General features: G+C 51.2%; 1 protein-coding gene across 2 annotated transcripts; it reads left to right on the top strand.

Annotated features, from left to right (window-relative positions):
* Positions 1 to 835: 835 nt before the first annotated feature.
* On the top strand, positions 836 to 27,964 carry SLC2A5 (solute carrier family 2 member 5). 2 transcript variants are annotated; one of them, XR_007136520.1, is made up of 12 exons: positions 836 to 1,195; positions 11,796 to 11,894; positions 12,491 to 12,651; positions 17,450 to 17,574; positions 23,141 to 23,293; positions 24,905 to 25,043; positions 25,151 to 25,338; positions 25,451 to 25,561; positions 26,049 to 26,150; positions 26,460 to 26,535; positions 26,993 to 27,120; positions 27,214 to 27,305. XR_007136520.1 is itself a non-coding variant. In XM_047792500.1 (12 exons), the coding sequence occupies exons 1-12, from the start codon at positions 1,163 to 1,165 to the stop codon at positions 27,412 to 27,414; spliced, it is 1,503 nt and encodes a 500-aa protein (XP_047648456.1). In that variant the 5' UTR covers positions 839 to 1,162; the 3' UTR covers positions 27,415 to 27,964. The 2 variants fall into 2 exon arrangements, 1 of the variants encoding a protein (XP_047648456.1); XM_047792500.1 differs by having other exon boundaries at positions 839 to 1,195; positions 24,905 to 25,030; positions 27,214 to 27,964.

Here is a 27,964-nt window from a genome sequence, read left to right as displayed (position 1 = left end):
TCTTCGAAATAACTGGAAACCTCCGGGTTTGGCCAACCCTTAGTTGGAAATCATTGTGTCAGGGCTGTGACACAGAAGGGAAAGGACAGGGAAGGAAATGGTGCCACCCCACCCCCACGGTCCCCATCCTTCTCTGAATCAGAAAGCACAGACCACCGGCAGCGCACACAGGCTAATTACACTGTCCCCCCTCCTCCAAGCCTGGTCACAATTCCACGGATGCCAGGACCAACCCCCAACACAGAGTGGGGCCCCCTTAACTGTCTTTGAAGGTGGCTTAGGGAAAGAGGTGACTCCAGGAACTGGTTTGGACCACAGCAAATAAAGCAGGGAATGGGCCCAGGAAAGATGAAACCCAATGGGTCTTGTGGGACTTTGCTCTGGATTTTGGCCACTTGAGCCTGTGTGCCCCAGGGCAGCTGAACACGTGCTGAGTGCAGGGGGCCGACGGTGGCCCGGCCATGCGTGGAGGACCCAGTCAAACAGCGGTGACTCACTTTCCCTGCCCTGCAGATAAAAGGAATTGAAATATTTACTGCTTTTGCAAGAGTGATGATTGCACAGAAAATCGCATCTCTAAGCCAACCCTGAGTTCCTTAAAAAGGAAAATCAGCTTTCTGAGAAAGTGGTGCCTAGGGTCAAATCTGGCAAAATTCGACTCTTCTGCTGGAGAGGCGTGGCTGCAGGCTTCCTGGCAGGGGCCACTCGGAGAAGCCTCTGATGACCCTATGCCTTGCCCCCGTGTTACCTGGTGTGTTGTGGGGTCGGTGGCACCTGTTGCTTTCCATGTGTTTGTGACAGAAATAACCCTTCCAGTCACTCACCACGAGCCCGACCAGTGGAGGCTTTCACAGGCAGTAAGGAAATATCGCAGACTGTCCCAACTCAGGAAGGCACGGTGCCTGCGGTCTGGTCTGCGGTCCCTGGGGGGTGCCCGCTTGCTGAGCCAGACCCCAGACATCTCGTTTGAAAGAAGAAGCGAAAACAAGACCCACCTCTAGGTTCCCGAAAGGGTTATTCTGGCTGAGACTGCCTATAAAAATGCTATTGGCTGTTACCTGGCCCGGCCAAAGTACAGCCAGAATGTCTTTTCTCGCCATCCAGTGCATTTGTTATTTTGGCTGAAGGGAAATAAGCAGAACTCTGTACGTCCAGACCCAAGATGGAGCCCCAGGAGCCGGTCAAGAGGGAAGGGGTAAGTGTGCCGTCCAGGGAGGCAGGGGGGAAGCAGCCCACCCGCAGGACCAGTTCAGCGCTGCTAGGGGATGCTTTTGGGAGCTCTGTGCCATGGGGGACCATTGCGGGGACCTGCCCCTCGGAGTTCACCCCGCAGCTGGACTTCTACAGGGACTTGAGAGACATTTAGAGACGTTCGGATTTAGAGCTTCTTTGCAAATCATTCTCCTGAAACAGCTTTTAAAACTACCTGGAACCGGGGCGTTCTCTTGTGGCCCAGGCAGGGGGTGAAGGATCCGGTGTTATCACCGCAGGAGCTTGGATCGCTGCTGGGGTGCCGGTTCGATCCTTGGTCCGGGGAATTTCTGCATGCTGTGGGTGCAGCCAAAAGAAAAAAAAGTACCTGCCACCGAGTTGATCAGACTCAAAGGAGAATTTGTCACAATGTCCTTAACCATAAGCATTTGAGGTGAAGGGCTTCTGGCACTGCAGCAAAATCCTTACACATGGCTAGTGAGATGTGTTTGCTTTGGTTTTATTTTGGCTTCCAAGCCTTTTCACGAACCTTTTCAGCAGGTAAAGAGCCAGCATGCAAAAAAGAGAGGCTCGGAAAAGATGTTGCAGGATTTGAATTTACCTCAAATCTGTAGCAGAGATTCCCTACCTTTTTAGATAATGTGACTCCTCTGTTTTAGAGACAAAAGATTTTTCTGGCCCTCTCCCCTCTCACCCCTGCCTTCCATAGAATTGCCTTGTACTTTTAGAATCTCTTGACTGAGGAACACACATAAGGACAGAAACATAATGTGACTCTATTAACACTTTTAAGAAATGGGCATTTTATTCATCACAACAGCATCTGCTTATATTGACGGTGGGAGGTACTTTTTGTGCACATTATTAATTATTTGCATGTGGATCTAAGACCTTCGCCATAGGCAGGGTTGGGTATGTGCGCTGTAGCTCATAGACAGAGAGCAAGTTTGGGGAGGAGTTCCCTTGTGGGTCAGCAGCTTAAGGACCTGGCGTTGTCACTGCTGTGGCTCTGGTTGCAGCTGTGGCATGGGTTCGATCTCTGACCTGGGAACTTAGACATGCCATGGACACGGCCAAAAAAAAAAAAAAAAGAGAGAGAGAGAGAGAGGTTTGGGAGGTACAAGTACCTAGGATTCATTCCTGCTCCATCCTGTTCTAGCTATGGGAACTTGAGTGAGTTATTTAACCGCTCTGTGCCTCAGTTTTCTCATCTATAAAATGGAAATAATAATTTGAACTGAAGTTTGGCATTTGCCATCTGCCTTTGCATGGAGTAAAACATGAGCCATGGCAGCTACACACCTCAGCATCCCCTGAGCGGAGCTCAGGCTGGGGACCAGGAGGGAGGCACCTCTATGCTCTGGGGAAACTGGAAGAACAGGCCTTCAGATAGTCAGATATTTTCAGGAGATTTTATGAGCCCAATGCTTGTATCTCCTCATATCTAGAAAAACACTAAAATCCTTTGTGGTGAGGTCTGCTCCTTGTGACTGGTAGTAACTTTGAGATCAGCAACAAACTGTTGTAAGAAGGGTGTGCGCATTGAAACAGGTGTGTGCTGCCTGCACCTCCCCCTCACCTTTATCCTATCCTGATGTCCCCCCTTCTCCTCCTTGGGTGGTATTTCAGCCTCGCCGCCTGTAGTTAAGGATAAAGAATGTCTCCGGGAGTGAGAGCTGATGCGTCCTGCAGGCTGTGAGAACTCAGGATCCTGGCCCCGATAGCGGAGGTGCATTTCAAAGGAATGGTTTCAGGGAGCCCAGGCCTCTTTTGTTCCTGCTCCCTGCCCTTTGTTACAAAATCTCCAAGACATCCCAGCTCCTCTCTCAGGGCTACCTGCGCTGCTGTCTCCTGGGCTGAAGTCCTCATTTTGCCCCAAATAAAACATAACTCTGGAGTGTTTTTCAGTGGACAATAACCATTACCACCGCCGAGGGCTGCAGAAACAATTCACTGAGATGATGTGTGTAAATGACCTGTTCATTCTTTTTGAACATCCTCTGGAGCAGGGCGCTCCTGGCATTTGGGGCCAGGTGGTTCTTTGCTGCAGAGCTGGGGTGGGGGTGGGGGGCGGCCTGGGTGTGGTAGAAAGTCTAGCAGCATCCCAGCTGCCTACTCCCTGGAGGCCAACAGCTCTCTGGCCAAGGAGCCTGACCGCGTTAGAGGTGACTGCACAGAGCTGTCTTGTTGACCTCCTGATAACAAAGTGTCAGGTCAAATCTTATCTCCTCTCTTTCCCAGGAAAGGAACCATGAGGTGGCAGGACCGCCTCGGTTGAGGGGGAGGGGGAGAGGAATGCACCGCCCAGCTGTGCCCCCAGGTGCAGCTGTGAAAGAACAGGAAACACCCCCGCCCGGGCCCCCGCGCCAGGCGGCCCCTGCAAAGGAACCATCCATTTTAAAAGGAGGTGATTAAGCAGCTACATGCAGAACGTGCGGGCCGTGATCACAGCTCCCTGCCCGTCCGATTCTATAAGGAAGGAAGCTTTCTCCGGGCCCGGAAGGATGCAGGCGGCCCTTCCCAGGTGGCTGAGGGCGGACCTGCCTCATGGGGTGAATAGTGCTGGGTTTCCTGGCAGACATCAAAGCAGGACTATTCCAGCGGTGAAGCTGCCGATCACAAAGCGAAGCCAAGGGGGGGATTTAGGAGCCCAGGAGACGTGGGGGAAGGGCGGCTCGGGGCAGATGCTGGGCTGCTCAGGATGGTGGGAGGCCCCTCTTGTGCTGGTGGCTGTGCAACCACGGCCCCCCTGGCCATTGGGTTCCTCAGATGAAAAGAGGAAAGACAAAAACCTGGTGTCTTTGTGCTGGGAAAAAGGACTCTTGGCCTGAAAGAAAGAAAATGGATTAGGGGAAAAAATGCTTTGGGAAATGAAAACACATGATTTTTTGGAGTTCCCGTCGTAGCTCAGTGGTTAACAAACACGACTAGCATCCATGAGGACGCAGGTTCGATTCCCTTGCTCAGTGCGTTAAGGATCCAGCACTGCCGTGGGCTGTGGTGTAGGTCACAGACATGACTCAGATCCTGCATTGCTGTGGCTGTGCTGTAGGCTGGCAGCTACAGCTCTAGTTAGATTCCTAGCCTGAGAACCTCCTTATCCCATGGGGGCGGCCCTGAAAAGACAAAAAGAAAAGGCAGGGGGAGTTCCCATTATGGCTCAGCGGAAACAAATCTGACTAGTAACCATGAAGTTGCGGGTTCGATCCCTGGCCTCAACCAGTGGGTTAAGGATCCGGTGTTGCCGTGAGATGTGGGGTAGGTCACAGACCCGGCTTGGATCCCATGTTGCTGTGCCTGTGGTATAGGACGGCGGCTACAGCTCCAATTAGACCCCTAGCCTGGGAACCTCCATACGCCGCAGGTGTGGCCCTAAAAAAAAAAAAAAAGAAAAGCACAGAAGTGTTGATGGAGGGCCTCCCTCACGAGCTAGCCGAGTGTCGTTCAGCACGTAGCTTCCCCCAGTCGTCAGTGTTAGTAATTAGCCATCATAGCAAAGCTGTGATGCAATGCATTCCTCCTGAAGCCAGCTCTGGGGCTCAGTGGTTCACCCGCAAGAACTCCTTCCCCACATCGATCCTGGGAGGAAGGCAGGATCACTGTCCCCTCTCGCCAGATGAGGGAACAGCGACGCAGAGGCTGCAGGCCATATGGCCTGGGGCGGGGGGAGAAAGAGTGGGGGGGTTCGTCCTTTGCTCTTGGGAGCTGCACTGCCGCAGCCCTGCTCTCAACCCCCACAGCCACGAAACAAAGTAGCTCCAGTTGGGAAACTTTACGGTGCTTGTCTCGCCTCTCTCCCCTCCGCCGAAACCTCAAGGACTCTTTGTGAAAGTTTGGGTTCGTTCCACAGTGTGATGACATGACTTTACAGTGTTAATTCATCGCCACTCACTTTTCCAGGGATCTGTGCATTCCACCCGGAGAGGCCAGACAAGGAAACCTCTTAGACGCAGGCAGCCTCTCTGGTGGTAGGAATGGAAATTGGAGACAAATTCCTAAGAGGCAGCTTGGGTGGGGCTTTCTTCCAGGCATCCTTGAATCACGCCCTGTCTGTCAGGACTCAGACCTGAAGGCGGTTATTTTACTAAATCTCAGAACGTTCTGAAGGGCCTTATGTTAACTAGTCTTAGGCCATGGTCTCAGCATGTTGGAAAACAGGAAGCCCGTTTACTGTGGCCACGAGGCGCTTGCTTTCTCCCCAGAGCACAGCTCACAGGGGCAGTTCCCCTTGGCCCCTGAGGAGAGCCCCCTCATTCATGCCAGGGGGCCACTGAGCCGCCTGTTACTTTTTCATTTTCTTTTATTCTACGTTATTATGTTTTGTCTTTTTAGGGCCACACCCACGGCATATGGAGGTTCCCAGGCCAGGGGTCGAGTCAGAGCTGAAGCCACCAGCCTATGCCACAGCCACAGCAATGCTGGATCCGAACCTCGTCTGTGACCGGCGCCACAGCTCATGGCAACGACAGAGCCTTAACTCAATGAGCGAGGCCAGGGATGGAACCCGCATCCTCATGGCTACTGGTTGGGTTTGTTACCGCCGAGCCACAATGGGAACGCCACGCCTGTCATTTTAACAAGGTGGTCGGAGACACCTGCAAATCCTCCTTGGCCCCTCCTTCTCCCTCGTGCCCTAATCCAGCCCAGTCCCAAATTATTTTTCCCCCTCCTCTGGAAAGCTTAAAAAAAAAAAAAGGAAGGAAGGAAGAAAGGGGATGAAAGAGAGAGAGAGAGAAGAAAGAAAGAAAGAAAGAAAGAAAGAAAGAAAGAAAGAAAGAAAGAAAGAAAGAAAGGAAGGAAGGAAGGAAGGAAGGAAGGAAGGAAGGAAGGAAGGAAGGAAGGAAGGAAGAAAAGGAGGGAGGAAGGAAGAAAAAGAAAAGAAATCAAAAGAAAGTTTAAGCTCTGCCTTTCTCTTACATGCTTTTTTTGTGTAGTAACTTCATTGAGACTACAACTCATGAAGCATGCAATTCCCCCATTTAACATATACAATTCAGTATATATTCACAGAGTTATAGAACCATCACCATAATTGATTGTAGAATTATTTTTCCTTTTTACGGCCACGCTTGCAGCATATGGATGTTCCCAGGCTAGGAGTCCAGTGGGAGCTGCAGCTGCTGGCCTGCATCACAGTCACCGCAACACCGGATCCAAGCTGTATCTGTGACCTATGCCGCTGCTTGAGGCAACACTGGATCTTTAACCCACTGAGCAAGGCCAGGGATGGAACCCAAATCTTCGCAGAGACAGCTTCGGGTGCTTAACCTGCAGAGCCACAATGGGAACTCCAATTTAAGAATATTTTCATCACCCTTAAAGGACCCTGTACCCACTCTTTCCCTCCGCATTTCCCACCATCCCCTCCTTTTCTCCCCCAGCCCTGTGTAATCTCGGGTTTATCTTCTGTCTCCGTGGATCTGCATATTCTGGACATTTCACATAGATGGATCCTGGCAATAGGTGGCCTTCTGAGGCTGGCTTCTTCACTTAGCCCATTTTCAGGATTCACCCACTTTGTAGCAAGCAGCAGTGTTTCATGCCTTTTCATGGCCAAGTGATACCCCATTGGACGAGTATCCCCCATCTCGCTTATCCTCGTTCATCTGTTCCTAGGCATTTGGCTTGTTTCCGCCTTCTGGCTGTGATGAAAATGCCACTGGAAGACTGTGATCAAGTGTGTGAACATGTGTTTTCATTCTCTTGGGTGCACACCTACGAGTGCAATTTCTGGGTTCTGTGGTTGCTCTGTGTTTAACTTTTTGAGGACCTGCCAGACTGTTTGCCAAAATGGCTTCACCATTTGACTTTCCCTGGGGCAAATGTGAGAGGCTTCCAGTTTTCATCCTCATCAGCATGTATTATTATCTTTTTTTTGAAAGTATAGTTGATTTACAATTTGTGTCATTATCTGCCTTGTTGGCTTTAACCATCCTAATGTGTGAGAAGTGGTATCACATTGTGGTGTTTTTTTTTTTTTTCCTTTCTGGGGCTTCACCTGCAGTATATGGAGGTTCCCAGGCTAGGGGTCTAATCAGAGCTGTAGACGCCGGCCTACGCCACAGCCACAGGAACGCAGGATTCGAGCCGCATCAGTGACCTACATCCACAGCTCACCGCAACGCCAGATCCCCAACCCACTGAGCGAGGCCAGGGATCGAACCCGCAACCTCATGGTTCCTAGTTGGATTCGTTAACCACTGCACCACGATGGGAACTCCTTTTTCCAGATTCTTTTTCCTTATAGATTATTTTAAAATATTAAGTATAGTTCCCGGGACCACAGTCTTCTTGAGGGCAGCTGTTTTGCCTGCCAGACTATAGCGTGGTACCTAGATTATAGCTGGCTGTCAATGAATGTTTGTTTAATGCATTGGCCATGAAAACTTAATCAGTAGTCAATTTAAGACAGAAATGGAACTTTTTATTTGAGCCAACCTGAGGATTATAACCTGGGAGATAGTCTTTGAGAAAGCTCTGCCGGAGTTCCTGTTGTGGCTCAGCAGGTTAAGAACCTGACTAGTATTCGTGAGGATGAGGGTTCAATCCCCAGACTTGCTCAGTGGATTAAGGATCCAGCATTGCCCGTGAGCTGTGGCATAGTTCACAGATGCGGTTCAGTCGTGGTCTTGCTGTGGCTGTGGCATAGGTCGGCTGCTGTAGCTCCAATTCAACCCCTACGCTGGAAACCTCCATATGCCACAGGTGCAGCCCTAAAAAAAAAAAAAAAAATTAAAAAAGAAAAAGAAATCTCTGAAGACTGTTCCTTCCACCTGTTAGTAATCCAAGCACAGTCATCGGAATTTTTGAGACGAAGGGTTATATATATCAAAGTAACATTGACAGTTTAAATAGTCTAACAAGGTGGGTAGTGAGTTGTGACTTCTTACAGGGTTGGGAAAGGAATATTATCTCCTGAGGATTTATCTTGCTGGTGCCAGGAGGATGGCTTTTTTTTTTTTTTTTTTGCAAGTGGGCATTCCTGTGTCTTCTAGGGGGACCTAGGCAATGGATAATGCAGATACACAGTGCACACTAATGGGGAGGGCATAGTGGCTCAAATGGCAGAGAAAATTAGTCTTTTCCTGCCTTAAAAACAATTTTGCTTCATCAGAATGTAAGCGTTTGGACCAGCAAGGTCAGTGAGAACTCACCCAGAAGGCCTTTGCTATTTTCAAAACCAAGGGTGAGCCTTGATTCCTGTGGATCCATAGAAAGTACCTGTGGCTTGAATGCACGTAGGAAGCCAAGGAAGAGAAGTTGAATTATGTGTTCCAGCCTCAGAGACTCGACAGCCCGAGGGCTTTCTGATCATTTTCAGTGGGATCCCATAAAAGCCATCTGGGAGCTGGCTGTACCCTTGCCTGGCAGAATCCCCGCCCCTCCCCTCCTGTATGGGGCATGAGCCTCCAGCAGCAGCCAGCTCCCCAGCTGAGCTTTGCTAAGGACTTCAAACCTTAGGACCCATCAAAGCAGAGTGTCGGAGTTGCACCTGCAGGATGAATGAAGCATTTGTAGTTAATCATTTACTGGGAAGGAGGCAAAATAGGAGAAATTTTCGTCAACATTTCTTCCCTCCCCACGCCCAGTCCTTCCTTCTTCCCATCCTCTCTTCCACCAAATCAAGCAGTGGCACAGCTACAGGGGAGAGAATCTCTGTTCTCTACTATAGCCTAGTCCCTAGCTCAACACCTGGCTCACGGTGGGTGCAAACATGGGGTTTTTCTGGGGGGGGAGGGTAGTCATTTTTGGCTGCCCTGAGGCGTGTGGAACGGTCGCGCCCGGGACCCGAGCAAAACCACAGTAGAGAGACCTAAGCCGCAGCTGCGGCAATGCCAGATCCCTGACCCAATGTGCCAGCCCGGGATCATACCCAAGTCCCAGTGGTTCCCAAGATGCCGCCAATCCCGTGGCACCACAGCAGGCGCTCCCACAATATGCTGAATGAGTGAATGAATGAAGACTCAGAGCACTTGAGGAGGGGAGAGTCGCCACATCTCCGGCGGGGTTTTTGAGGGTGGGGGTGCCTACTTGCACACCCGCTGCCTTTAGAAAACGCGGCACAGCAACAGCTCTGGAAATGCCTTTCCCCCTGGGCAGCATCACCTGCTCCTCCCACTTTTGTCATCTGCTGTCCCTACTGGCTTGAGGGGGTGGTGGGGTCTGAGGAGGGACTGGAAACCAGAGCCCGTTGTTCCTTGATGGGCGGCTTTGTGGCTCTTAACATCCTTACCAGAAACTTCCTGGGAATTAACCATTTGTAAATTCATCTGTGGTTCTGCCCTTGACCAGGACTCCTACAGGTCCTGAGCCTGCTCTGCGGAGGGGGTGTTCATGGACTGGACTGGGCTGTCCCCTCCTGGGCACCCGACAAGGCCGGGGTGACCGCTGTTTCTCTGCCTGTCCTGCTCCTACTGGCTTCTCTCAAGGGGTCCTGCTCGGATTAGGAAGGATGCTGCCCAGAGGGGGACATGAGGACCTCAGCGGCCACTGGAGGGGCTGAGTCCCATGTGCCTGGGACCCGGGTCAGAGTACAGGAGTGAGGTGCTTCAGCAGTGGGTTCAGAGAGCCACACCCAGGCTCACTCCAGGCAGTGGATTTACTCACCTACATACACAACCAGATGCTCCTGTAACTAACCCTTGCAATAATTCCCAGGGGTGTTATTATCTCACACCAAAGAGGAGGAAACTGAAGATCATAGGAGTTGAGCTAGAAAGTAGCAGTGAGCAAATTCAACTGAGATCTGTAGATGCTTCCTTTTTCTTTTTTTTCTTTTTAGGGCAGCACCTGCCGCATATGGAATTTCCCAGGCTAGGTGTTGAATCGGAGCTACAGCTGCCAGCCTACACCACAGCCACAGCAACGCCAGATCTGAGCCTTGTCTGCAACGGACACCACAGCTCCCGGCAACGCCGGATTCTTACCCACTGAGCAAGGCCAGGGATCAAACCCACAACCTTGTGGATACTAGTCAGGCTCGTTACCACTGAACCACAATGGAAACTTCCAGATTCGTAGATTTTATTTTATTTTATTTATTTATTTATTTTGTCTTTTTGCCATTTCTTGGGCTGCTCCCTCGACATATGGAGGTTCCCAGGCTAGGGGTCCAATCGGAGCTGTAGCTCCTGGCCTACGCCACAGCCACAGCAATGCGGGATCCAAGCCGAGTCTGAGACCTATGCCACAGCTCACGGCAACGCTGGATCTTTAACCCACTGAGTGAGGCCAGGGATCAAACCTGAAACCTCACAGTTCCTAGTCGGATTCGTTAACCACTGCGCCACAACGGGAACTCTGGGATCTGTAGATTTTAAAAGCAAAGCTCTTTCTGCTTCTTTTGTCCCCCCTGCTTTTCATTCCCTTACTAATGAATTCCCACTTGTCATTGAAGATTGTCTTAATTAAATGAGGGTTTGGTTTCCTGAATGTCAGAGGGGACAGTGTCACAGAACGTGGTCAGAGTTCCTCGAAATCTACATTTAAAGATTTTTTTCACTGTGCTCTCTGCCTCTTATAGCAGAAGTCCAGGGGCTAAAAGAAGTTGATCAGTGGCCCTAAATAATTAAAAATTTTTGTTGGAGTTCCCATCGTGGCGCAGTGGAAATGAATCTGATTGGTAACCATGAGGATGCAGGTTCAATCCCTGGTGTCGCTCAGTGGGTTAAGAATCTGGCCTCACCATGAGCTGTGGTGTAGGTCAAGGACGCTGCTCGGATCCTGTGTTGCTGTGGCTGTGGTGTAGGCCGGCAGCTGTACTCTGATTCAACCCCTAGCCTGGGAACCTCCACATGTGGCAGGTGCAGCCCTAAAAAAAAAAAAAACAAAAAAAACCCAATTTTTTTTTTCGTCTTTTTAGGGCTGCATGTGCAGCATATGGAGGTTCCCAGGCTAGGGTTTGAGTCAGAGCTGAAACAGCTGGCCTAAACCACAGCCACAGCAATACAGGATCTGAGCCGCACCACAGCTCATAGCAACATGGAATCCTTAACCCACTGAGAGGGGCAAGCGATCGAACCGGAGTCCTCATGAATAATAGCCAGGTTCGTTTCCGCTGAGCCATAAGGGGAACTCCACATTTTCGTGTGTTTTTCTCTTTGATTTTTCAAGGAGTCTGTGTATAAGACAGCGCTCGGGTGCATTTGCAGCACTCGGCCAATGCAGCCGGAGCAGGACTGTCAGAGGCAAGTCAGACCCCAGGTGGGAGGGTTGGCGAGGGTGATCCTTGCATTTCTCTCTGACACAGGGCACTTCCCCACACACCCTGGGGACACTGAGCAACGTGTGGAGACTTTTAGGTTGTCACAGACTGGGGGGGGCTGTTTCCACAGTGCGTATGGGACTCCCCACCCCTACCCCCTGTAGCAAAGGATCCTCGGTCCCTGAGTGCAGTGAAAGTAGCCTGTTTTACCCCAGGCCTCAGGGAGGGTACGTTAGCAGGTGGGGCGGGGTTGAAAGGCCACGCATCTTCAGATCACATTACATCCACGTTTCTACCGGTTGCCGAGTGGAGTCGATCAGGAGCTCCTGCGAACCCTGGGCTGCTTCCTGACCTAAAGCTGAGATCTCTCCTCCTGCAGAGGCTGACAATGGTGCTTGCTTTGGCGACGCTGATAGCTGCCTTCGGCTCCTCCTTCCAGTATGGGTACAACGTGGCCGCTATTAACTCGCCTTCTGGGGTAGGTCGCTGCAGTGGGGGAGACGAAGCCCCCACTGAGCAGGAAAGTGGGTTTGGAGTGCCCGGGGTGGGGGAGGTAGGGTGGGACTCACCTCTTCGCTGAGGGCACCCAGGGGGGTCTCAAGGGTGGAGAGGGGCACCCACCAGACACAGAGTGAGCGCAAGCCCAAAGGACCTGCAGGCACAGGGCCATGGGGACACACCAGATCCCCAAGCCTCAGCTTCTGGTGGAGAGCCAAGCCGGGCTGGCACATGGTGGGCTGGCCTCCAGGAGTTGGGGGGGGCAAGGTTTGAGGGGCCCCTGATCTTGGGTAGCCCTGTGATTCATAGTGGAGGCAGGGATGGCCCAACATGGGTTCCATGATTGAAGGCTGGATTCACTTCTTCCCGGGGTGCGAAACCTCCTAGGCCGTTTGCCTACTAGAGGCCTCTCAGTTCCAGGGGGGCCCCCTGCTAATCGCCGTTAATCCTCACAAAAATGTTTGATACCCACGTGCCCAGCTCATCCCACTGGGTGGCCCCACCCACAATGGGCGTCGTTCGTTCCGCAAAAGCACCTCCAATTATTCCGATGTTCTGTTTTGCTTCGCCCTCCAGTTCATGAAAGACTTTTACAATGAGACCTACTATGACAGAATCGGGGAATACATGAGCGAATTTTCCCTGACCTTGCTGTGGTCTGTGTCTGTGTCCATGTTCCCCTTCGGAGGCTTCATCGGCTCCCTCATGGTCGGCCCCTTGGTGAATCACTTAGGCAGGTAAGAAAGAGGAGGAGAATTTTCAACTCCCTGAAATGGATCAGCCCCATCTGTGCTTAAAACCCGGGTCTAAAGCAGAAACCGTTCCTGGAAACCTTGATAAGGACCATTGCTGTGATGATTTTCGTTTCCTAATGTGGCTGAGAAGACCAGACACTGGCCAAGCGTTTGGGGACTGAGGCGATGAAATTCTCAGGGATGGAGGTGGGTGGAGGGGGCTGGTCTTGGGCTTTAGTGCTTCAGAGATCAGGACTCGCTCCCATTCTCATCTTCTCCTACCTTGAAATTGTCCTTCCCAAAACGTCCTTCTGGCCTTTTTTGTTGTTATTATTATTTGCCTTTTTTTTTTTTTTTGAAGGCTGTACCCATGGCATATGGAGGTTCCCAGGCTACAGCTGTCAGCCTGCACCACAGCCACTGCAACAGGGACCCAAGACATGTTTGTGACCTACACCACAGCTCAGGGCAACAACAGATCCTTAACCCACTGAGCAAGGGCAGGGATCGAACTTGCATCCTCATGGATCCTAGTTGGTTTCGTTAACTGCTGAACCACTAAGGGAACGCCTCCTTCTGGCCTTTAGAAGAGTCAAGCGCCAGATAGCATGGCCAAGACATCAAGCACAACGTAGACCATAGCTGAATGTTCTTGAACGCTGCCTCTTAAAGGAGCTCAAGCTAACTGCTCTGTTCTTGTACCTTGAATCAAGTAATATGCAGTATTTAGCCCACATTGAACTCCTGTAAAACTCTGAAATGGCTGGGATTCATGTCCATGTGAAACCATGTGCTCTCAGGGTCACCCTCCCTCTGAGCGTCTTGAATGCCAAGTGCAGAACTTAAATCTTGGCCCCTAATTGTAGAAACATTAGAGATTTAGTATTTGACTTCAGCCTTCACACTCCCCTGGTAAATCCCGTGGGTATGAACAGTATTTAAGCGTTCCTCCCCTCCAACCCCCTCCCTTCGAGGATGGGCCGGGCGAGGTCAAGTTCCCATTCTCCGCCACAGACCTAGTGAGGTCAAGAGTCAAGGCCGTGGAGTGCCCTGGTGGCTCAGCGGGTTAAGCATCCAGCATTGTCACTGCTGTGGTGTGGTTTCAGTCCCTTGATTGGGAAGCTCTGTGTGCCGTGGGTACGGCCAAAAAAAAAAAAATGAGTCAAGGCCAATGCCAGACTTTGGTTTCTTCTCCAGTCTTTAAAAAAAAAAATCTGAGAATAAAGACAGATACACTATGGAGTTCCCACTGTAACACGGTGGGTTCAGAATCTGACTGCAGCAGGCTTGGGTCTCTGCAGAGGTGCACGTTCAATCCCTGGGCTGGTGCGATGAGTTAAATATTCCAACATTGCTGAAGCTGTGACTTGAATTTAATCCCTGGCCTGGGAACCCCATATGCCACCAGGTGGCTAAACAAGAACCACCCACACCCACCCACACACACACACACACACACGCACACTGAGATTCAGAATCTAAGATCCCGAAGTCCTCCCGGGAGGCTGGTGTTGAACTCATAATTCTCCATGTGGCCCGCCCCGGGGGCAGGACAACAATCTAGTCATCGTCAGATCTGCAGGACGCTTCTTAAGTGAGGTCTGGTCTGCAGATGGAGCTGACGGTTTCTAATCCAACTGCCTGCATGAAAATATAGTAAATGTTGTTCAGTTGTTCGTGGTTTTCTTTAAGATTTACCAGTGTTCCTTAAATATCAATAGCAGCTAACAATCTATTGATGGGTTCCTATGTGCCAAGCTCTAGCCTAAGAGATTTTAGGGGATATCAATTCCTCTAATCATTACAATATCCCCATCCCCTTTTCAAACATGGGAAAAGGAGGCACAGAGAGCTGCTGTAACTTAGCCAAGATTACACGGGGCAGGTGGATTTCACTTGGGAGCATGCGCAAGTAACGACCACACTGCACTCTGTTATACCAGGCACAGGTCTTTTTCATCTGTTGCTTTATTTATTTATTTATTGTCTTTTTTGTCTGTTTAGGGCCCCCCCCCACGGCATGTGGAGGTTCCCAGTCTAGGGGTCTAATCGGAGCTATAGCCACCGGCCTACACCACAGCCACAGCAATGTGGGATCCAAGCCGAGTCTGCGACCTATACCACAGCTCACTGCACCAGGACAGGAACTCCTGTTTTGGGTAATTTAGTTGGAGGAAAACTGACATCCTTACCCTATTGAACCTGCCCTTTCATGAGTAAGCTGTGGCTGGTGTATTTATTCCAGAATTCATGGCAGTTCCTTGTCTGAGGTTTTAGGTCTTTGTCATCTGTTCTGGAAACTTTTCAGCCATCATTTCCACAATTTTTGTGTGTGTGTGTGTGTCTTTTTAGGGCTGCACCTGTGGCATATGGAGGTTCCCAGGCTAGGGATCAAATTGGAGCTACAGCTGCCAGGCTACGCCACAGCCACAGCAATGCAGGATCTGAGCCATGTCTGCAACCGACACCACAGCTTGCAGCAATACCTGGTCCTTAACCCAGTGGGCGAGGGCAGGGATCGAACCTGCAATGTCATGGTTCCTAGTTGGATTTATTTCCACTGCACCATGACAGGAAGTCCTCCACAAATATTCTCTATCCTCTGTTTTTTATATTCTTTCTTCTGGAAGTTCCCCCATGCTTTTCATGTTGCTGTTGCCTTTTTGACTTCTTAAAAAATGTATTTTTTAAAAATTGTGGTAAAATAGATAAATAACATAAAATGTTCCTTTTTAACCAACTTTTAAGGGTACAGATTTTTGGCCTTAAGTACATTCACATTGTTCTACAACCATCACCACCACCTGTCTCTCTGTTTCATCTTGCAAAACCGACCATGTACCCATTAAACAAGAGCTCCCCTTTCCCTTCTCCTGAGTCATTGATCAGCTTTCTGTCTCTGAATTTAAGTGCGCTAGGGACTTTGATATGAATGGAATCATACAGGATTTGTCTTTTTGTGACTGGGTTATCTCACTTAGCCTCAGGCCCTCGAGGTGCATTCATATTGTAGTTCACGTCAGAATTTCTTTCCCTTTTTAAGGCTGAATGACATTCTGTTGCATGAATATACCATGTTTAGTCCACCCATTTATCTGTTGATAAAACATCTAGGTTGCTTGCACCTTCTGGCAATTGTGACTAATGATACTATAATCCTCCATCTCTTTCATATTTCCCATCTTCTTATCTCTCTTTCTGTCACTTTCTATGTAATTTCCTCATGTCTGCCTTCCTATTCATTAATTCTCTCCTCAGCTGATTCACCTATGTTTTTTATTTCAATAATTATATTTTTCATTTCAAGAAGTTTTAATTCATTTGTTTTTTAAAATCTGTCTCTTTTTTTGCTATTGTTTTGGATAGTTTTTGTCTTCTATAGTTTCTTGTTCTTCATATAGTACCCTTTTAATTACTTGTTTTAGGACACTACTCATTTAGGACATTATATAGTTTAAAAAACCTATTATAGGAGTTCCCTGGCAGGCTCAGTGGGTTAAGGGTCTGGTGTTGTCACTTCTGAGGCTTGGGTTCGATCCCTGACCCAGGAATTTCCGCACACCTCAGGAGCAGCCAGAAACAGACATATTTTATAGCTTCTATCTAGTCCTATTGTCTGAAGCTGTGCTGTTTGTATGTGCAGCCTCTTGCATGTGGTGGGTTGTTTTGTGCGTCCAGAAATAGTGCTTTCCATCCTCAGCAGGCCTGGCTGAGAGACGCCCAGGGAGCCCCTCCAAAGAGGCTTTCCCTTTGCCTTTGTCTGGCTCTCTAGGGCCCAAGTCCCCAAGTCCCCTCCACTCTTAGATAGGAATTTTTTTTTTTTTTTTTTTTTTGCTTTTTAGGGCCACACCCGCAGCATATAAAGGTTTCCAGGCTAGGGGTCAAATCAGAGCTACAGCTGCCAGTCTGTGCCACAGCCACAGCCACCGTAATGCAGGATCCAAGCTGCATCTATGACCTACACCACAGCTCACAGCAATGCCAACTCCTTAACCCATTGAGCAAGGCCAGGGATCGAACCTACATCCTCATGGATGCTGGTCAGATTCGTTAACCACTGAGCCACGGTGGGAACTCCCCTTGTATAATCTTTAATACGGTGTTTTTAACCTGGAAAGATTTTTCTTTTCTTTCTTTCTTTCTTTTTTTTTTTTTTTTTTTTGCTTTTTAGGGCTGCACCCATGGCATACGGAAGTTCCCAGGCTTGGGGGTCTAATCGGAGCTACAAGCTGCAGGCATATGCCACAGCCACAGCAGCACAGGATCCAAGACGTGTCTGTGACCTACGCCACAGCTCACAGCAACGGCAACAGCAGATCCTTAACCCACTGAGAGAGACCAGAGATCAAACCCTCCACCTCATGGTTCCTAGTCAGATTTGTTTCTGCTGCGCCACAACGGGAACTCCTTGAAAGATTTTTCTATATACTGTTGAATTCAATCTGCTAATATTTCATTTAGGATTTTTTGCATCTATGTTGCTAAGTGTGGTTGGCCTAAACCTTTCCCGTGGGCGTCCTTACCCAAGCTGGGTTTCAGGATTACACTAAAAGCATGTTAGGTGATGTTTGCAGAACGCTTTACTGAATTTCACACGCAAGCCTTTCCCTCGCTTCCCCACGGATGCCCTCTGCGTGGGGGTCATGTACATTTCCTCCCAGAGGCCACACACTTGACCTGTCTGAGTCTTAGGTCAACAGCCACGCTTAGGACACAACAGCACCACTGTAACGGAGTGAACATTTGGAAAGCGCGTGCGCAAATGCTTAAGCCGCACTGGCTGGTGGTTTGTCCTCCGCAGAAAAGGAACCTTGCTCTTCAACAACATCTTCTCCATCGTGCCTGCCATCTTGATGGGATGCAGCAAAGTCGCCCAGTCCTTTGAGATGATCATCGTGTCCAGACTTTTGGTGGGAATATGTGCAGGTAATTCTGTGATTCGGGATCGTCCAGGGAAGGAAACCAGGCACCTGGGGTCTGAACCAGTCTGAGGCATGTGGTCCACGCCGTTCCTGCCCCACCGCTGTGAATAGATGCTTGAGCCCCTACGTCTGGGGCATGTGTGCAGATCTTCACTGCAGCGTTTCCTGCCATGAAGGCTGTCCCTTAAAGACTGAGATAGAGGACTTCAAGATCAGGGGTATCCTGGAGTTCCCATTGTGGCGCAGTGGTTAACGAACCTGACTAGTGAACCATGAGGTTGACGGTTCGATCCTGGCCTTGCTCAGTGGGTTGAGGATCTGGTGTTGCTGTGAGATGTGGTGAAGTTTGCAGACATGGCTCAGATCCCAAGTTGCTGTGGCTCTGGCGTAGGCACGGCTATGATTGGACCCCAAGCCTGGGAATCTCCATGTGTCACAGGAGCGGCCCTAGAAGATGCAAAAAAAAAAGGAGGGCTCCTTCCAACCAATCCTTTATTTCAGCGTTTTCTAAATTATAGGATTATAGGTTGGGACCACTTAGTGGGTGGTGACATCTGTTTGGTGAGCAATATTTTCTTTTTTCTTTTTTGGATGTACCTGCAGCATATGGAAGTTCCCAGGCCAAGGATCAAACCCATGCCACTAGCAGTGACCCAAGCCCCTGCAATGACAACACTGGATCCTTAACCCACTGAGCCACAGCAGGAACTCCGGCATTTTCTCTTTGTTTCTTTGGCCGCTCTGCAGTATACAGAGTTCCCTGAGCCAGGGATCAGCTCCAAGCCGCAGTTGCAACCTACTCACTGCAATTACAGCAACGCCAGATCCTTGGCCTCACTTTGCTGGGCCAGGGATGGAGGCTGCATCCGAGTGCTCCAGGGAGGCCGCCAATCCCGTTGTGCCACAGCAGAGATGCCCCAGCATTTTCTTAAAAAAAAAAAAAAAAAAAAAAAAACTAGGGGAGGCTATTCACATGCTGTAAAAGTAAGGCTTGTCTTTTGAAACTTTTGTTTCAGTTCTTTATCTATCTGCCCAAGTGAGAACCAAGTTGGATATAAAATGAATTTCTATATTTTGTACTGTGGGTTATGGTCCAAAAAGCTGGAGAAACAGTCCAGTGTACGAATCCCTCTGCCAGCAAAGAGTTAATGAGAGTAATCTCTCCAAAGCCACACTGCCCTGGCCGAGCTTCCTCCCCCAAGACAGCTTCAGACAGAAGAGATGTGCTTCAGGCCATGCCCTGGCCTTCCTCCAGCTTGGCGTTCTTTTGTGGGCCGCATTTCCCAGGGCCGTCAAGGCAAGCAAGGTGCCCACCCTCAGGGCTGGGCACCTGCAGGGTGGGCACCCAAACGCAAGGGCCCCTTGGAAAGGCTGCACCCAGGGCCCCTCACCCCCCACTCCCCACCAGGCTCTGCAAGTGACTCTTTTTCTCCTTCCAAACAAGCGGATCAGGACAAAGGGATGATTTGGCCGGATGTCAGCAAACCCCTTGCCTGAAGTTACCGGACAATATGGGGGTAAAGAGAGGCTGGTCTTGGGGGGAGTGGCGAGGAACTGCAGGGCTGGGAGATAAGGAGGAAAACAAGCATCTCAAAGAGAGAAGAGGCACTTCAAGGAAAGAATGATCGGCCCCCTGGCAAACTTCCTTCACGCTGGCTTTTCCTGAGAAGGGCTGGACATTTATCTGCCATCTGGGCTGGAGCCCCGAGGCACCGGGCTCTGATTCTGCAGGTTTTCCCTGCAGCCGGGCTCAGCTTTATGAAAAACAGATGATTCCTGGAAGTTGTCAGTAGCAGGCAGGTGCTGTCACCTTTCTATTGACATCCAGTGATTCAGAGTTGGTTCCAAAAAAGAATGTTAGGCTCTAATAGGTATCAAATCACAGCTTAAAACCCCAACCTTTGGAGTTCCTGCTGTAATGCAATGGGATTGGCAGTGTCTTGGGAGCACTGGGTCGCAGGTTCAATCCCCAGCCGGGCACAGTGGGTTAGGGATCCGGCATAGCCGCAGGCTGTGGCTTAGGTCCTGACTGCGGCTCGGATCTGATCCCTGGCCCGGGAGCTCCATGTGCTGCAGGGCAGCCAAAAATGACAAAAAACAAAAACAACCTTTGCTCTTACATAAGCATGACTTGATGTCAGCAGTTTTCAAATTCTTTGGCCTCAGGACTCCTTTATGCTCTTAAAATTATTGAGGAGTCCAGGGAGCTCTCACTCACATGCGTTATATTGATCATTTTTTTTTTGTCTTTTGTCTTCTTGTGTCTGTGGCATGTGGAGGTTCCCAGGCTAGGGGTCTAATCGGAGCTGTAGCCACCGGCCTACACCAGAACTACAGCAACGCGGGATCCGAGCTGCATCTTTGACCTACAGCACAGCTCATGGCAACGCCAGATCCTTAACCCACTGAGCGAGGCCAGGGATCAAACCCGCCACCTCATGCTTCCTAGTCGGATTCGTTTCCACTGCGCCACAATGGGAACTCCATATTGATCAATATTTATCACATTAGAAGTTGCAACCAAGAAGTTTCCACCATGGTACAGTGGGTTAAAAATTTGACTGCAGCGGCTCAAGTCATTCTTGAGGTGCAGTTTCAATTTCCAGCCTGGTGAAGTGGATTAAAGGATCAGGCATTGCCACACCTGTGGTGTGGGTTGCATCTGTGGCTTGGATTCAATCCCTGGCCCAGGAACTTCTATATGCTATGAGTATGGCCATAAAATTAAAAAAAAAAAAAAGAAAGAAAGAAAGAAAAGAAATTGCAACCAAGAAATGTATTAAATCATTTTTTTTTAATTTTTAGAAGTTCCTTTTATTTATTTTGGCCATGCAGAAGTTCCCAGGCCAGGGATTGAACCTGCGCCACAGCAGCCACCCAAGCCACATTACTGACCACAATGGATCCTTAACTCACTTCACCACCAGGGTGCTCCTAAGTCATTTTATTTATGTATTTGTTTTTTTATTTTTGTCTTTTTATGGCCACATCCAAGGTATATGGAGGTTCCCAGGCTAGGGGTTGAATCGGAGCTGCAGCTGCCAGTCTGCGTGCCACAGCCACAGCAATGCCAGATCCGAGCCACATCTGCGACCTACACCGCAGTTCATGGACATGTCAGTTTAACGTACTGAGCAAGGCCAGGGATCAAACCTGTGTCCTCATGAATATTCGTCAGATTCTCAATCCACTGAGTCACAACAGGAACTCCTGCTCCTAATTTATTTTAAAATAGTAGTAATAAGCCCATTAGATGTCTTTACGAAAATCACTCTATATTCTAAGACAAAAAAAAAAAAGTAGTGGCATCGTTTTACGTTTTTGCAAATCTCTTGAATGTCTGGCTTAGTAGAAGACAGCCAGACTCTCAAACCTGCTTCTGTCAGTGAGATATCAGAGGGACCATGACCTCTGGAAAGCTTGTCAGAGAATGGGAATACAAAGGACAGTTAACATCTCAGGGCAGTTCTGAAAATAGTTCTGATCTCAGAGACCCCCGAAACAGTCTCAGGAACTCTTGGATCCTCAGGTCATATTTGGGAACTCCAGCGGAAGCTTAATCCACCTGCCATTCATTCCTTCACGTATCTCCTGACAAGCCTAGAAGTCAAGCTCCATGCCACTTAGACACCTTAAAAACAAAGTAAGCAGTCACTCTGACCAAGGAGTTGCAGGGTCAGTGCAGCCTGGGTTCCCAGATGCTCAGATGGTTGATTTGCTGTGAGTCCGCATCTTTGTTAAGAACAGTGCAGACTCACTGAAGGAATTTAAACTTTAAAAGCAGCTTCTCTGACTCTGATATTAGAATGATCTGGCCGTGGTTGCCCCGTGGAATTGTTTCTAAGACAAAATGAGGAGGAGTTCCCGCTGTGGTGCAATGGGATTGGAGGCGTCTTAAAAGCACTGGGATACCGGTTCGATCCCCAGCCTAGCACATTGGGTTAAAGATCTGGCATTGCCATAGCTGAGGCTTAGGTTGCAATTGCAGCTTGGATCTGATCCCTGGCAGGGGAACTGCATGTGCCACGGGGCAGCCAAAAAAAAAAAAAAAAAGACCAAACTAGGCGTTTCCTAGTGGCACAATGGGTTAAGGATCTGGCGTTGCCCAGTTTAACCCACTGTACCATAGGTACCATTCTCAGCCAAAAAAAAAAAGAAAAAAAGAAAAAGACAAAATGAGATTGTTCTTCACCAACCTGAAGGGACTCCCATCTCTTCACACACCTCCTGATATTTGTCTCTCCCGTGTTTCTCCTTTTTTTTCTTTTTCTTTTTTTTAAATTTTTTAGTGGCCACACCTGCAGCATATGGAAGTTCTCAGGCCAAGGACTGAATCCGAGCCACAGCTACAGCCTCTGCCACAGGTGTGGCAACACCAGATCCTTTAACCCTCCGTGCTGGGTGGGGGATCCAATCTGTGCCTCTGCAGTGACCCAAGCCATGACAGTTGGATTTTTAACCCACTGGGCCACAGCGGGAGCTCCTCTCCACTGTTGCTTTTAATTAAGATCAGAGGCATGCTTCCTCCACAACCCTTTGGGCACTGGGCCTGCACGGTCCTTTCCCACCTCCACACAGGACACAGTTGCTCTAAAGACTGCCCCTCTTTGCTCTGAAAATCAGAAAGAATCAATATTGATTCATGAACAGTAAGGGGTCTCTTTTAAAACACTAAGCAGGGAGGCAGAGAGCTATCCTCGGGCAGAACTGCAAAGCTTGAAAACTTGGTGGTCAGTCTCCTCTGATCTCAGGGCTGTCAGATCCCCTCCCCTCAACAGCAGCCCTGCCTTCCCTCTCCCCAAACTGTTTCCTCTCAGCGTCCCCATGGCCAGAGCCTCCCTCTCAAGACCCCATGTCTCTCTGAGCAGCAGTCGGCCCTTGGCTCTGCTTACCCTACTTGGACCAGTAACAATCCATCCTACTGTCCCCCCAGACCCCCGGCATCTCACTGGGCTTTTAGGAGAATTAAATGGGATGTGATATGTGCGAAACCACTTTGGAGCCTATAAACGTGTTTCACCTGTTCATAAGGGCGTCAGATAACTCGCAAGACAGGAAAATGGACCAGTCCAAATATTGGGGGTTCAAAAGTCGTTCAGGCACCACACAAATCTCAGAATGCAGTTGGTCCACAGTATATATTCAAGTGTCTGATGCGTATTGAGAAAGCCTGTGCTTCAGTGTCGGCGCACTGGTTTATTATATACTGCATCGTCTCTGCAGGTAAAGCTGGGGGGCAGGGGGGCCTTGGCCTTTTCTGAACAGCGTTTCTCCCCAAGAAGCAAGAGAGGAAGGAGTCCACACCTGGGCTTTCCTCTCGGTGACCAAGCCGGTTAAGAGGTCCGGCTGGCCTGTGTCCCCAGGTGACACCAGTCAGGAAGCAAGGGCACTGTCCACGGACTTTTTGCTCCGATTGTAAGAGGTGGGGTTCGCTTTACTCCTGCCGTTTTGAGAAAGTTTCAGCCCAACTGATGTGATGGCTGAGAAAGAAGAAGTGAATCTGGAGACACAGCTTGTCTCCACCAGAAGACGCCTGTTTCTTGATTGTGTTTTTCTCCCGCTCCCGGCAGGTCTCTCCTCCAATGTCGTCCCCATGTACCTGGGGGAGCTGGCCCCGAAGAACCTGAGGGGGGCCCTGGGGGTGGTGCCCCAGCTCTTCATCACCGTTGGCATTCTCGTGGCCCAGATCTTTGGTCTTCGGACTCTCCTTGCCAACAAAGAAGGTGAGCTCAGGACGCCTCCTCCGACCCCCGGCCCTTCCCTGTGAACCAGTCTTTTCTCTCTGAACCATCCCCCGCCCCCATCCCGCACGGCCCTAACCCAGCAGAGCAGGCTTGAATGAGTTGGTGGCCCCTTGCACAGAGCAGGCCCGAATGAGTTGCTGGGGACAGACGGGCTGGCAGTCTCTAGTCCCTCCTGGGGGACAGGTCATGGGGGCTTTGAAGGAGCAGGGGACACCGCTGTCCGACTTTCTCCTGGCTGCTCGGTGGCTGTCACACAAGGACCTGGGGTGCAGTGATGCGCCACTGCCCTGGAGCCTCCCAGCAACACAGCTGCCTCGTGACACTGCTGTGACGGGGAAGTGAGCTACACTGAAGGGCCCCTACTAGTGCCTGGCACATGGACATCTACGGGTATCACCTCCCACAAGCCCTAGGAGAAAAGGGGACAGCAAGGCCTTCACAGCTCCTAGAGGGAGCCCAAACCCCTCATTCACTTATTTAACCGTTTTTTTAGGGTCCCACCCACAGCAGATGGAAGTTTCCAGGATAGGGGTCGAATCGGAGCAGCAGCTGCCAGCCTACACCACAACCACAGGCACAGCAATGCAGGATCTGAGCCTCCTCTGTGACCTACACTGCAGCTCACAGAAACGTCTGATCCTTAACCCACTGAGCGGGGCCAGGGACTGAACCCATGTCCTCATAGATACTAGTTGGGTTTGTTACCACTGAGCCACAACGGGAATTCCTTATTGAACCATTTTTATGGTGTATATATAAGGGTCCAGAGCTGGAACCTCAATGGTGCCCCGTGGGCCCCTCAATCACAGCCTCCTACCCCCCAAAGGGAGCCACTGCGCCCTTGCTCTAACCTGGAGTTTCACCGCTTTTCTAGAAGATCAAGTTAACATTCCGTGTTTCTGGACTTAGTACAACGGAACCACATTGTGAGAAGGACTCTGCACCCACCACCGTGCTGGTGGGACTGGCTCCTGTCCTGACTTACTTCATTTTCATTGCAGCCTAAAATCCCATCTTATGAATGGACCGCGATGTATGTCCCCATCCTACTGTGGGCACAGTCGCCTTGTTTCTGGGTTTTGTTTCTATAACCAGTGCTGCTCTTCCCATTCTTGTTCTGGCGTCCTGGTGGCCCAGGCATGTTCCTGATCAGGACGGGGCTGCTGGTCAGAGTACGAGAGGGCGTCCAGCATCACCAGCTCCTGCCTGACAGTCCCCTAAAGGTGCCCCATGTGGAGACCTTCCATCTGCCCCTATTTTTACCAGCACTTGGTATTGTCAGAATTTTTCACGTTGTCCATCTAGTGTGTGTGGGGGGGGGAATGGTTATTTACCACTGCTCATTCTCTAAGTGTTTAGAGTGCCCACCGTGTATTAGGCACCATCCTAGGTGCTGGGGACACAGAGGTGAGAAAGACAAAGCCCCCACCCCCACCCCCCGCCCCCGAGCTTGTGTGCCAGCTCCAAAGAAAACCAATCAGGGTGAGAGGCCAGAGGGGCCACCTGGGCTCTGTGGGGCTGCAGCGGGCAGGAGGCAGGGGTTGAGGCTGGGGCCCGCCCAGCTCTCCCGTCACATTTCTTCCCCTGCAGGCTGGCCCATCCTCCTCGGGCTGACGGGGATCCCCGCAGCGCTGCAGCTTCTTTTCCTGCCCTTCTTCCCGGAGAGTCCCAGGTACCTGCTGATTCAGAAGAAAGATGAAGAAGCTGCCAAAAACGGTAAGGCTTTCAGGTGAGATGCGCAAAGGGATGGAGGCAGCGGCATCTTTGCCGGCGGGGGGGGGGGGGGGGGCGGGGGGCGTGGTCCACCCCCGACACCCCCACTGCTCCCTCCCCCAGCGCTGAGGAGGCTGCGCGGCTGGGACGAAGTGGACGCCGAGATCGAGGAGATCCGGGAGGAGGACCAGGCCGAGAAGGCGGCGGGCTTCATCTCGGTGCTGAAGCTGTTCCGCATGAGGTCCCTGCGGTGGCAGGTCATCTCCACCATCATCCTCATGGGCGGCCAGCAGCTGTCGGGAGTGAACGCGGTACCGGGGCAGCCCCGGGCAGAGGGGGCAGCGGGCAGGCGGCGGGGATGCTCGGAGCGGGGGCAGGGGCAGCCGGGCCGGCCCCACCAGCCTCGGGGGGTTTGCCTTCCAGATCTACTACTACGCAGACCAGATCTACCTGAGCGCTGGGGTGAGAGACCAGGACGTGCAGTTTGTGACGGCGGGCACGGGCGCTGTCAACGTGCTGATGACCGGCATCGCCGTGAGTGTCCCCGGAGCTGAGTCCCCGTCAGCCCCCAAGGAGGGAGGGCACCTGGAGAGTGGGGGTCTTGGCCCAGGAAGGAGCCTGGATCTAAGGTGGCGGCGTGCCCCTCGGCCCCCTCATCTCTAGCCTCGGGGCTCTCCGTCGTGCGGGAGGGGGCAGCCTATGGCCTCCACTCTGGAAGCTTCCACCGGGTGAGGGGGCACTTCTCCAACATCTTACATTGGGGGTCACTCCCTGTGCCAGGGCTGCTGAGGGACAAAGGGAGCCCCTGGCCAGGACAGCGTGGTGGCCTACTGGCCATTCAAGGACACAGCCCCTCTGGTTCTCCTTGTAGCTGCTCCTTCAGAAAGTGTTGTGTGGACGGGGAGGGGATCTGCCCGGGAAGGCGGCTCCAGGCAGGGGTGCGGCGGGGCAGCCGGGGCCTCCTCCCCGGTGGGACGCAGGGCTCCTGAGCCTCCCGCTTTCCCTCGCCCCTTCCCTACAGATTTTCGTGGTGGAGCTACTGGGGAGAAGGTTCCTGCTCCTCCTGGGCTTCTCCACCTGCTTTACCGCCTGCTGCGTGTTGACAGCCGCCCTGGCTCTGCAGGTGAGGAAGGCGGGGCCTGGGGGGCAAGCGCCCACCCCGCGCCCTGTTACGCATGCGCATTATCACGATGCTTGGGTCCACCTGCAGTCCCCACCCCAGCCCCAGCCGCCCACCACCTCACCCACTTTCAGCTTATCTTCCAGTGGCATCCAGGGGGCGTTGCCTGTTGAAGGAGGCGCCAGGCGCTCGCCTTCCCAACTTGGGCGGTGGCTGGGTGAGGTGACCGAGCCCCTGGCCCTCTGGAAACCAAAATTTCTGATGCTCCAGTCCCAGGAGCAAATGTGATCCAACTTGGTTTTCTCTCCACAGGAAACAATATCCTGGATGCCCTACCTCAGCATCGTCTGCGTCATCTCCTACGTCATAGGCCATGCCCTTGGGCCCAGTACGTACCCAAGAGCTGGTCCTGGGTTTCGTTGCCCCTCTCCTGTACGGTCAGCCCTAGAAACTTCTGGCCTGAGCTCTTTAGAGAGGCTCCAGGGAGCGCCGGATTCAGCGTCTCTGCCTCTGTCTTGGGGCAGAGGGTTTTTTTTGGGGGGGGGGGCATGGTGAGAGCGAGGGCAGGCTGTTTAGGCTGGAACATGCTGCCTGGTGTGGTTGGGCCTTACAGGAGGTCGTGGCTCCCTTTTAGGGACATGACAGGACGTCACCTATTGTGTCCAACTCTTGCTAGGTGCCTTGTCCCATTGCTTCCCCGCAAGAACAGCAGTCCTGGAGTCCTGCCTTGGGCTGGATGCCTCAGGCCCCTTGCTAGGAGTGGTTGGGGGGGGTGGGAGGGGTGCTCGAGGACCCTTTGTGGGCAGGTGGGAAGAGAAGACCGCTCTTCCTCTTCCCCCTCCCAGGTCCCATCCCAGCACTGTTCATCACTGAGATCTTCCTGCAGTCCTCCCGGCCAGCCGCCTACATGGTGGGGGGCAGTGTCCACTGGCTCTCCAACTTCACCGTGGGCTTGATCTTCCCATTCATTCAAGTAAGTGTGATCCCGCGGGCCCCAGATGCCCCAACTCCTCAAGCGGTAAATCCAGACTCTCTTCAGGAACGTGAACCTGCTCCCCTCCCACAGGTGGGCCTCGGCGCTTACTGCTTCATCATTTTTGCCGTGATATGTCTTCTCACCACCATCTACATCTTCCTGGTTGTTCCCGAGACCAAGTCCAAGACCTTCATAGAAATCAATCAGATCTTCACCAAGATGAATAAAGTGTCAGAGGTGCACCCAGAAAAGGAGCTGAAGGACTTTCCGCCCTCTGCTGTGGGGCTGTAACTCGAGAAGAAGTGCCTGTGCATTGGATCTGCCTGGCGCTTCCATCCTGGGCTATGAATCCAGAACTAGGACAAGTCCAGTGTGGAAGGCAGGCCCTGCTGGACTGTCTGAAGGGCTTCCATGCAGTTCTCAAAGCCTTTCAGACTCACCCATCACCGACCCTCAGGCATGGGGGGCAGCTGTCCCTCAGCCATGGTGGGTCAGCCGTTGTGTGGCTCCTGGTAACACCAGCTTTTATAACGAAAATTGTTACCGTGATGGCAAGATGGAAGGAATCGAACGTGGCTGAAGAAATGAACTCTGCTCTGATCCCACAGTCTTCCAGGGCCACGGAAACCTGGTCAGTGTGGAATCCATCCTCTTGTCAGATCCATCTCCAGAAACACCAGTCCTGGAAAGTGTGATTCACCTGTAGCCATGTTTAGGAAGCTGGGAAGCAGGTCCCTATGGAGATTTTAACCAAGTCAAGATTATTGATCCCAAATTTTATTATTAGGGGACTGTAGAATTGCCTCTTTATACTCAATAAAACAGATATAATCACTTATCA

The sequence above is a fragment of the Phacochoerus africanus genome, chromosome 8, assembly GCF_016906955.1.
Source record: "Phacochoerus africanus isolate WHEZ1 chromosome 8, ROS_Pafr_v1, whole genome shotgun sequence".
Classification (NCBI taxonomy): Eukaryota; Metazoa; Chordata; class Mammalia; order Artiodactyla; family Suidae; genus Phacochoerus; species Phacochoerus africanus.
The sequence above is the reverse complement of the archived record's forward strand: the minus strand, read 5'-3'. Positions and strand labels throughout refer to the sequence as shown.

What these genes read in the sequence shown, in the direction of transcription:
- SLC2A5 (XM_047792500.1), top strand. Translation starts at nt 1,163, where the DNA reads ATGGAGCCCCAGGAGCCGGTCAAGAGGGAAGGG. An exon ending in AGCTGTCGGGAGTGAACGCG is followed by an intron (nt 25,339 to 25,450) that starts GTACCGGGGCAG and finishes TTTGCCTTCCAG; the next exon opens with ATCTACTACTACGCAGACCA. An exon ending in CAGCCGCCCTGGCTCTGCAG is followed by an intron (nt 26,151 to 26,459) that starts GTGAGGAAGGCG and finishes TTCTCTCCACAG; the next exon opens with GAAACAATATCCTGGATGCC.